Source organism: Xiphophorus couchianus, chromosome 12 (genome assembly GCF_001444195.1).
Source record: "Xiphophorus couchianus chromosome 12, X_couchianus-1.0, whole genome shotgun sequence".
In the NCBI taxonomy this organism is placed as follows: Eukaryota; Metazoa; Chordata; class Actinopteri; order Cyprinodontiformes; family Poeciliidae; genus Xiphophorus; species Xiphophorus couchianus.
In genome coordinates, this window is record NC_040239.1 from 12696231 (window position 1) to 12706630 (window position 10400).

Here is a 10400-nt window from a genome sequence, read left to right on the forward strand (position 1 = left end):
TAGAAAAACATCAGCTGCTGCAGAACGTTACAAAACCGGCAACCAATGATTCTTCGTCATGGGTACAACATAATGTTGATAATGTAGGTAAATTAGTGAATAGCAAAATATAGAAAGGTAATTTTGACATGCGTCTTATATATTTTAGGATTCTCTTTAATGGCATTGTGCCCAAACTGAACTCACATGATTCAGACTTCTTTGTATCAGTCTTCTGCAAACAAGACTTTTAGTTTTTGTACATTCTGGTGATGTTGGATGTTGACAAGCCAAGGTGGAGGGAATCGGCGGTGGGAGGGGGAGTGGGGAATTTCTTGAAACTGTGAAATCTAGCCCACGTGGGGTTAACAGCTCCAACTCAACAGCTCTAGCACAAAAAAAAAAAAATTACTGGCCGGGGACTTTTGCTCTCCTTACCCTCGCTTTACCCCGGTTGCTCCGACCCAATGGTTGGAACAGCACAGAGGTAATGTGGGGCTGAAGGACCGCCCATTGCCGAGAAACTACGCCGGCGTGGCTATAAAGCCACCCACAGGCTTTTTCCGAGCTCAGAATAACACAAGAGACAGCACAGGGAAGAGCACAGCACTATTACCGGATCACTGAACGACTCGATCACACTTGGATTTATTATAACTATGACTCTGGAAGAAATCCACGGACAAGAAAACACAATGTATACCGCTGATAGGTAAATATTTGACTATATTACAGAACACGATTGAAGCTGCTTAATCTGAGTGTACTGCTTCTTTAGTCGTACACAGTGTTCTGACGATGTGCGTTCTTCTTTCAAGGGTGCAAAGTGCAGGCGCAGCCCTAGAGGAGCTGCTGATCGCCGCTAAGAAGCAAGACTACCTCACAGTTGGAGTTTACGAGTCTGCAAAAGTCATGAATGTGTAAGTATCCAGTCTCTTTCTCAGTAAAGTGCAAATGGCAATTTGAACGGGTTGAGCTGAAAAGCGTGCAAGGATGTGCAACTAATCACCTGTCTTATCTTTTCCCCGCACAGCGACCCAGACAGCGTGGCATTCTGCGTCCTCGCCACGGATGAGGAGTACGAGTGCGACATCGCGCTCCAGATCCACTTCACCCTCATCCAGGCTTTTTGCTTTGACAACGACATCAACGTGGTGCGGGTCAACGACATCGATCGTCTGGCCGACCTGGTGGGCGCAGACGACAGCGGCGAGCCTAAGGACGCGCACTGCATTCTCGTCACGGTACGTTCACCACGGACTTGCTGTGCACTGCGGCCACTTAGTCATGCATGCACCACTTTTCAGTAAATTATCTCATTTTCGTCAGGATTCTAAATGTCTTCATTTGTGCATTATTCCAGAGCCCCAGTGCAAACCCGTGGAAAGACCCTGCTCTGGACAAGCTGAGCCTGTTCTGCGAGGAGAGCCGCAGCGCCTATGACTGGGTGCCAACCATCACACTCCCAGAGCGCTGAAGAGACAGTTCCCAGGATGATGGAACGGAAAAGTCAACCTTCAGTTGATGGAATCAAGCCTTTCTGCGTCACTTGTCTGGATTAAGAGGCTGTGACTGCACCCCAATCCAGAGCATTCTGGGTCAGCATGTTGGGTCTGGATCACCCAGTGGCAACGACTGGAGTCCAGAGGTCAGGTGTTGACTGGATCATGTGGACACTGAGAAGGAGCTGGACTGTGTTGGATGTTGCATTAAGTGGTGACCTGGCGCTGCCTGGTATTAGGAGCCTGTATGAGGAGCTGGGCAGCAGGTTGCAGAGAAAAGATACAGTGGACTTGTGAAAGTGTGGAAGTTGGACTGAATCTGATTACATCGGAGCTAGTCAGATCGTGGTTCTGAAGATGGTGTCCAAAAGAGTCTACATGGACTTTTCTTGTTTAATGCAGCTATATATTAATCAGGAAGTTCTTGGGAAAAGCAATTGTTCAGCTTGCAAATCCTGATTGTTATTATTTTTTTAGCTGCATCTTGTCCAGCAAGACATTCATGGACTAATTGTATTTACTTTCAAATATGCATAAAAACAATGCAATAACTATTTGAATTGTACACATTTTGAATGTTTTCTGAATAAACATTTGAGATCAAACTTCCTCTCTTCTCAGAAGTTTCAGTTCTTTACGCATTATGTCTTCACAATCAGTCTATTCTATGGTATCTAGAGCTGACATAAGTTGCAGCAGAATGTGGGAACCTGCACCACACTGCAGAGACACAAAAGTCAGGAAGTGCTGCATGACTGATTACTGCACAATCTGAGTGAAGGAGTCAAATGTGAGTAGCAGAAAAGTAAAGATCAAATGATTTGGTGACTTAAAAGGGGAGCGAGTGAAGAAAATTGAGAATCAGACAGAATATGATGTGTGCATGTAGATACTGACTTACAGTAACTTGCAAAAGTATTCACACCCCTTGACCTTTTTCACATTTTACTAAGCAACAGATGAAAACTTAAAGTATTCAAGTTTTGTGCATAAGACTTAGAAAGTACTACAGTGTTACAAAGGGGAATAACATAATAGTTTTCAACATTTTTGTGAACGTTAAAGACAAGCATCAGACCACCTCACGGCTCTACAAGCTTTGCACATCTAGAAAATTACTTTTGCCCATCCAAGCCTAATAAAGTTTGATGTACTGCTGTGTCTGCGAAGAGAAATTTTCAAGTGTTGCTTCTTATTTGACTGTTTCCCTGATTGAATGTGAAATTCTCAAAATGAAGTCTTTTGCAGCCTTTAACAGCTTTTTTTAAAGAGCTGCCTGGCATAGCTCCATCCGTCTTCTCTGTCCCGACTGAAGAAAAGCACCCCCACGGCATGATGCAGCCACCATCATGTTTGACTTACATTTTCAAATTGGTGCATCTGACTCATCTCATCTGAACAGAGCACCTTCTGCCACATGTTTGCTGTGTCCCTCACATGGCTTGTAGCAAAACCGCAAACCCTTTATTTCTGTCTTCTTGCCACTTTTGCATAAAAATCTGTATTGTGGACTAAACGAATCATTGCAATCGTGTAGATTGTTCCACCTGAGCTTTGGTATGACCATGTCTTAGTAGGTTTTATAGAACTTCAAAATGTGAAAAGCATGTGTACGTCTTCTACACATAAAGTCCTAATATATTGAAATGTGTGTTCGTAATGGCACAGAAATAGCCAAGAAGTTGAAGAACAAGAAGCAAACTCAACTGCATATCAGACTTTGATAAATGTTTAGTTAAGAAAATACAAGCCATCTACATGCTTACATTGTCAACATTTCTGCAGCTGCAGATACATACACGTTCTAAGAAGTGGGAAGAAATTGCAGCAGAGTGGTGAGAGAATGATGGTCATTAGTGGTAGGTAGAGTAAGGGGAAGGTGTTTGCCTGTTGTGGTTGCCTCAGACATGAGGCTGACAGTAACTCATGGCCCACATCAAAGCCATGGCAGCCCTTAGAGGAACTCATTGCAATTTTCTTGGCAAGGGTCTTCAGCCTCCATCCAACTGCTGGGCATTCTAATCTGCATGTGCACTTACATGAGCAAGCATGTACTTACACCTGTATGTGCACCCATGGCCAACCCTGAACAATACACACACACGCCTACACACAACGAAAGAGAGTGAGAGTGAGAGAGAGAGAGAGAGAGAGAGAGAGAGAGAGAAAAGAGAGAGAGACAGCTGGGACTAATGGAGGTAACTGCGCAGCATTCTAAGAACAGAGGAAGCTTCTCTTAGACAGAATTATGTTAAAATGCAACTTGTAGACAATAACTAGAGGGAATTTCCATGGGTTTTACTCTCTTCACTTACTTTAATGCTTACCTGCACTAAAATCTCTCTAAATTACTATAACTGCTGAAAAAAACCAACCTAATCATTCTCATAGTAGTGTGAAAACTGCAGATGGTGATTTCAGTCTGATAAACAGAACCACTGGTCTGTTGAGGTACTAATACTATTCTGTGGCATTCTGAACACAGGGATGATTGAACATGAAACTGGAACATGACTGAAAGCTGAAACACAGTATCTACTACACATATTTACTAGTAAAAGTCCCATCCAATCATTATTGTAGATTAGGAGGCATTCAAAAATATTTTAGATGCAAACCTAAAAAAAAAAAAAAAAAAGATTTAAGGTAACTCAACCTGTTCAGATGAGACTAAACTGTCTTGCAGCAGTTGTTTCTAATTTTGACCTGATTTTGGAAAGAAAGCAATAGTAATAGTCTGAGATAAGAGCATGTTGTTTAAAGTTTTCACTCTTAACAGTCTATACAGTAAACACAGATCTGTATAATATTGTGATTACAGCAGAGCAGGAGCTGTATTGCTTAGCACAATTTTGACCCAGTTTTCAGAAATATCACACGGATGTTTGTTGTGATGATTCAGATTTGTTTGTATTCAATTGAGCTTTAACTTAGCCTCCCTTCTGCAAGACTGGCGAACAATAACATACCTGTTTTTATCAGTTTGGCTGCTGGTGTACACACAGCAAATTTCACTGTGTCTGGTGGAAAGGAGCCCCAGCCTCTGCTGTGGCTGCTGTTTGCACAGAGTTAACAAACATCTTCTCCCCATGTTGGCTGTGGTGCCAAAGCCTGGAGCAACAGTACAGACTGCTGAGGCAGCTGACTGTCTGCGCAAAGTCTGAGCCAGAGATTTAGAGCTACGATAGACTGAAAGTGAAGGAGCGAGACCAGACAGATGTGTGCCGTGACTCTGAAACATTACCATTTTCAGCTCCAGCCTGGAACATTGGTAAACAACATGTAGTGGTGATAGTTCTATTTCTTTTTCTATCTGTTTAAATCTTGCGTCACACAACTGATCTGTTTTTTTTGTTTTTTTTAAATTCTTTGGTCATTATTAATAGGATCAAAAACACAATTTATGTTAAAAGATGTTAAAAGATGAAAAAAAAACTCCACAGCAGACCTAAATGGAAAAAATAACATACATTATATTTAGATTGAAACATTTAAGCAGACATTTAAATTTGTCTTGCATGATTAGGATGGATCAGTGATGCGCTCACATTGTACCAAATGAAATGGAGCTGCTTGGTTTTGTTCAAAGAGTGTAAAATGATTAGGTTGGGAATGTGCCTTGCTTCCTGGCTAGAACTGTGGATGTGATAATGGTGTGCAATTACACAATGATTTAAGAAAAGTTTCAGCAAAGTGCTGAATAAGCGTATTTACTTAAATTGTATTCATTTTAAAGTGCAGGATTGTAAATCTGTATGTTGATCACTTCACCTGTGTGTGTCTGTTTCAAACATTTTCACTGTATTACCATAACATTCAGACATCACAAAGATGTCAACTTGTTTTCTGTAAACCAGTCAGAGCTGTTTTTATTAATACTGAGAGACATATTTTGGTGTGAACGGATTTATGAATCATCCTTACAGAACTTGTAAATCACTTGCCTTCCAAGTATCATTTTGTATCATTTGCAAAATGATACAAAATATGTGCACTATACATATTTATTTACTCATCTTACATATTTACTCATCTGCCTTTGCACACAGATAAACTTAAATGATTTCTCATTCTTAAAGCAAATGCTGATTCCATAATATAATATGATATAATATATACATTAATATAATGTTGGCCCATCTTTTGCAGTCATAAAACCTACAGCTTTTCTGGTAGGTTGGTGAGGACAGACCCTGAAGTTAGATGATTAAGCCTGGTTCTGAATCTCCGCTCTAGTTGGTCTGTGGGTTAAAATCAAGACTGTGGAGACCAGTCAGGTTCTTTGACACAAATTTCCCTTTATTTGGATACTGGTGCAGAGTCATTTTGGAATTTTAAGGAGTCATCCCCAAACTGTTCCAACAAAGTTGAAAGGATTAGTTTGTCAGAAATTTCTTGATGTGCTGAAGCATTAAAAGTTCCTGTCATTGGAACTAATTGGCTTTGCCAAACTCCTAAAAAAAAGCTGTCACACAGTACAGTTCTCTTGGCAAACACTCTGAGCCATGCTCAGCAAACAGCTCTTGCTGCACAGCCTCTGTCTTAAAGCATGTCACATTCTGTGAATTCTAGCTTTGTTTAGCTGAAGTGCTGGACATACAATTAAAACAACATAATATGCACTTAAGTATACACTTAAGCATAATCATTAATAATTAAGTGTAATAGGGAAGACTGTCATTTTATGAAAAATATTGAGGTTCTACCAGAAAGCCGGATACAACTAATTTTTAACTTTTTCCAGGTCATAGTGTGATTCCACATTGAGAAACTGAAATATTCCCAGAAATGTAGTTTAATTGTAAATGTTTAATGCTTGGTAGAGAGAAACTCTGCACTTCCCAGAGTCATTACTTTCATAGGCCCTTCTTCCCATTCCTGCTCTACTTCACTTACTGTAACCGCCGAGAGATAAGATTACACCATGAGCTGGCAGCCAGCATCCCCTCGCTCTCACCCCACCCAGCACTTGTTCTCGCGTGGCTGAGCTGGTACCATGAAATCATGGCTCAGCTGTCTTGGCAGGCTGTAGAGTAGAGGGAACTAGATGGACTGGCTGAGGGTGTTGGGTGTCTCTAACCTAAGTACAGGGTATGTGTCACTCCTCAGAGAGATGAGCTACACCCTTTCTACTGCTGCTTTTTGCTCACGGTGAGCTCAGTCCTCAGACGCTGTGGTAACCCTGCACTGCATGCAAATTTAAAAAGTTCTTAGAGTCATGATACAGGGAATTTCTCATTGCTATGGCCACCGAGGTGAATCCATGTCAATAATGTGTACATAACCCTCATTTGTCAAGAGTCACTGTTACTGTGTCAGCATGACTTCACCGAGGTGCTTTGGAGTTTTATGGTTTTGGTCTGACTGAGGTGAATTTTGAAGCAAACACATGTGCACACACCTGGGCTTCCTGCATGACTGCACTGCATGATGAGGTCGCAAAATCCAGGCTTCTCAGCTCCCAGGTGACGATCGTGGTTGTCTTTGTGCAGAACCCATAATCAAAAAGAGCCAAACAGGTGTTTGTAAGCCAATGAGAGGACAACTGATTTAGAAGCACATGCACACACAAACCTTGCCCACACTCTTCAGATTCACTGTGTCCTTTAGGGCAGATAGAGTGACATGCAAGCTGCAGGTCATTGGATATGAGGTCATGACACAAAGATAACTGCAGTTAGTACCAAGTATCTCTCTGTAGATTCTAATAAATATGCTGATTTGAACATATATCTGAAAAACACTGGGGTAGAAATCAATTACATTTAAAATGCATTTCTTCTATTATTTTTGCCCTGCAAAGTGATGTGCATATTGGCATGCCTGAAATTGCTGCAGGATTGCATCAGTGTGTTTGTTCAGCATCATCTGAATAGACTTACTGGTTAAACTGTTTGTACAATTTCAATTTAAAAATCAGTATAAGCCTTTTTGTGTGTCTTAATTAGATTTGTATATACAGTATTTTTCAAGTTGTAAAAACCTTTGGTACTGAAATATGAAAATGTATATAAACATACATTTCTTCTCTTTTTGTTTCTTTTTTCTCCACGATTTAATGTTTGAGATTATCAAACAAATTTGATTATCAGACAACGTGAGTAAATAAAATGTGTATTTTTCAAATATTTTTTTTATTTATTAAGGAGGAAAAACCGTCCAAATTTGCCTGGAACAACATGAAAAATAAATGACCTTACCTGTTAACTGACCAAACCAAAGCTGACCTTTTGTTTTTATTTTGTACATAACTAGTGGGGACCAGAATAAACCATTTATTGAACCAAAGGCCTTGTGATTCAGTTTGATCAGAAGTAGCAAATGAGAGAAAAAAGACTGAAAAAAACAGATGAGAAAACCAGCATAATAAACAAATAGTTAAATTAATAACTCAAAGTTTGTTGTCATCCACTAAGGAAACTGGCATTCGAAGAATGTAAGAATGCATCCTATTTTTAAGCCAGGCATTCTCCCGTTATCTCCAGTCTGTTTCTGAATTCTGCTCATGTTTTCAGGTTTACTCTCTCCGTCTGTCTGGCTGAGATGGGCGCAATGCTGAGTGGTTTGCTAAATATGGGGAGCAGACTGTGACCTCGATGGGGCTGACACATTACTGACATTGCTCAGCTTATCCTCCCAGAAGCACATGTACTCTGTAAGCCATGCCAGGAATTCTGCCTCATAACATGCAGTCCCCAAGTAGAGCAGCGGTCCAGAAGGCCTGGCCACAGAACCCCAGGCTGGAGAAAAAGGAGAAGGAGGAGGAGAGATGCTCACAAACTGCTATCTGCAAATAGACTTTCTGATATTTTAATGAAGTATGGGGAAGTTGCAACTTGTTTCCTCACAAGATAAACAAAAATCTGCTCTGTCATTGCATGCAGGAATAAAAAGCAGACATGCCGGTATTGCTGAATCAAGGAAAGATTGGTTATATTTACATTACAGGCAGTGTTTGAATTCCAGATTCCATTGCAATGATTGTTTCAGACTAATTCAGGATTTGAAGCAACAACACTCACTCTTAATCATAGTGCTTGTCTGATTCAGGAACAAGTTTGAAGCAATAATGAGGAATGAAGAATTAAGTTTGCCAAATAAAAACCTATGAAGAGTCACAGATTCCAGTATCTGTTGGCCATGCAGGAGCAGTGAGGGATTAGAGACAGCATGCAAACAGTGTAAGTGCCCAATGATCTTTCTATTTTTAGTGCACCTAATGTGCTTTGCAAAGTATAACTACCCTTTGAACCTTTTAACATTTGGTCATGGTGCAACCATAAACTTTAATGTGTTTTTTTTTGTTTGTTTTTTTATTTCACATGACAGGCCAGCACTAAGTACTCTGTAGCTGTAAAGCAGCGGGAAAAGGATAGTTTTCAAAATATATCTACAAGTAAAAATGTAAACTCCTGTCATGAATTTATATTCAGTCTATTACCCAATGTCCTGAAATGAAAGAAAATTATTTAAATGTTTAAAGCAGGGTTAGATATCCCAAGTTTACTCATTCCGTGTGGAATTCGATAACTACTATCTAACAATAGAAACGTGTGACGCAACCATAAAACCAACCAAAACACAGTCAAAAACCTAAACTGATAAGTAAAGGATTAATCTGAGAAGTAGCTAGGATACCCATAATTACTCTGGAGGTTTCACAGCTCTGGTAAATAATCTGTTGCTATGACAACTATTACTTGTACTCAAATGTGGCCTTTAAGGAAGATTCCATAAGAAATCACATTTTCAGGTGCTACAAGCCATTTGGGGACACAGCAAAAGTGGACTATAGTGAGCTAAGTAAATGAGATCAAAATCGGACATTTAGGCTAAGTGAGGTGGAGAACTAATACTGAACAATCGTCGTATCATGATTCTGTGTTGATACATTTTTCAGCAGAGAAAGGGAAGGCCATCAGAGTTGACATGAAGGTGGATAAAGTTGCAGACAGGACACGTCTGGAAGAAAAGTCAAGTTTATTTACAGTTCAAAGTTTTTTACATCCCCAAAAAAATCATATAGTCAACACTTACGAAATAAGGAATAAACATTACATTTTGTCAAGTACCATCAAAATCAATATGTGATCGATACACATCAGATATGTTAATGAATGTTTCGCTTAATACTAATCAAAGGCAACTCTAAGCAGATGGGTTTTAAGCCGTGTATTTCAGCTGTTAACCTGTTAGAGATTGCAAAGGACTTGAGTCTTAGTGAAAGTTCCCCTTCCTGCAGTAGGAGTCTAAACCTGTACATCAAGAGCTGAAATGGAATGCTTTAAATTGAAGTATAGTAATGTGTGAATAACCCAGTCAAACTCCAGATGCAAATCTAATTAAAAATCTGTGTCAAAATAGAAAATTGATGTTCAACCCATTGAAATGCTTTGGGTCTTGAACTATTTTGAAAAAGAACACACAAATATTTTAGGATTAGCTTAATACAAAGCTTGTAGAGACGTACCCCAAAGGGCCTGCAAATGTAAAAGGAGCGAAAGATGGTTGACTCAAAAGCACAAATGCTTGTTTGTAAAAAGTTTTAAAACCACAAATCCACATATCAGAATTATACTCAGTAGAATACACCAAAGTGTGTGCCTTATTGTGACAAAATGTGAAAACATTTGTGAAAGGCCTTTTGTTAATGGGAAAAATCTGCAAACACTGGGATAGGAAAATAGCAGCGATGGCGGAGGAGGACCCCAGAAGCTTGTTTGCTTGTGCCGTGTCGTCACTCGATTACAGTTCAGGGCTATTAGAGGAACAATGACGCAGAAGTTCACAACAACAGGGTCACCATTATGCACAAACAACTTGACTTTGTTTCATAAAGTTTGTGAGCCAGAGTTTGAGCAAGTGGCCAATCATTGATCCCAAATAACTCTTAAACTGTGCACAGACAAACAGAAAAGC

The 10400-nt window shown here is 39.9% G+C and overlaps 1 protein-coding gene across 1 annotated transcript; it reads left to right on the forward strand.

Annotated features, from left to right (window-relative positions):
* Window positions 1–574: 574 nt before the first annotated feature.
* gadd45ga (growth arrest and DNA-damage-inducible, gamma a) lies at window positions 575–2091 on the forward strand. Its single transcript, XM_028035009.1, has 4 exons — window positions 575–691; window positions 798–899; window positions 1013–1223; window positions 1343–2091. The coding sequence occupies exons 1-4, from the start codon at window positions 639–641 to the stop codon at window positions 1454–1456; spliced, it is 480 nt and encodes a 159-aa protein (XP_027890810.1). The 5' UTR covers window positions 575–638; the 3' UTR covers window positions 1457–2091.
* Window positions 2092–10400: the final 8309 nt, after the last annotated feature.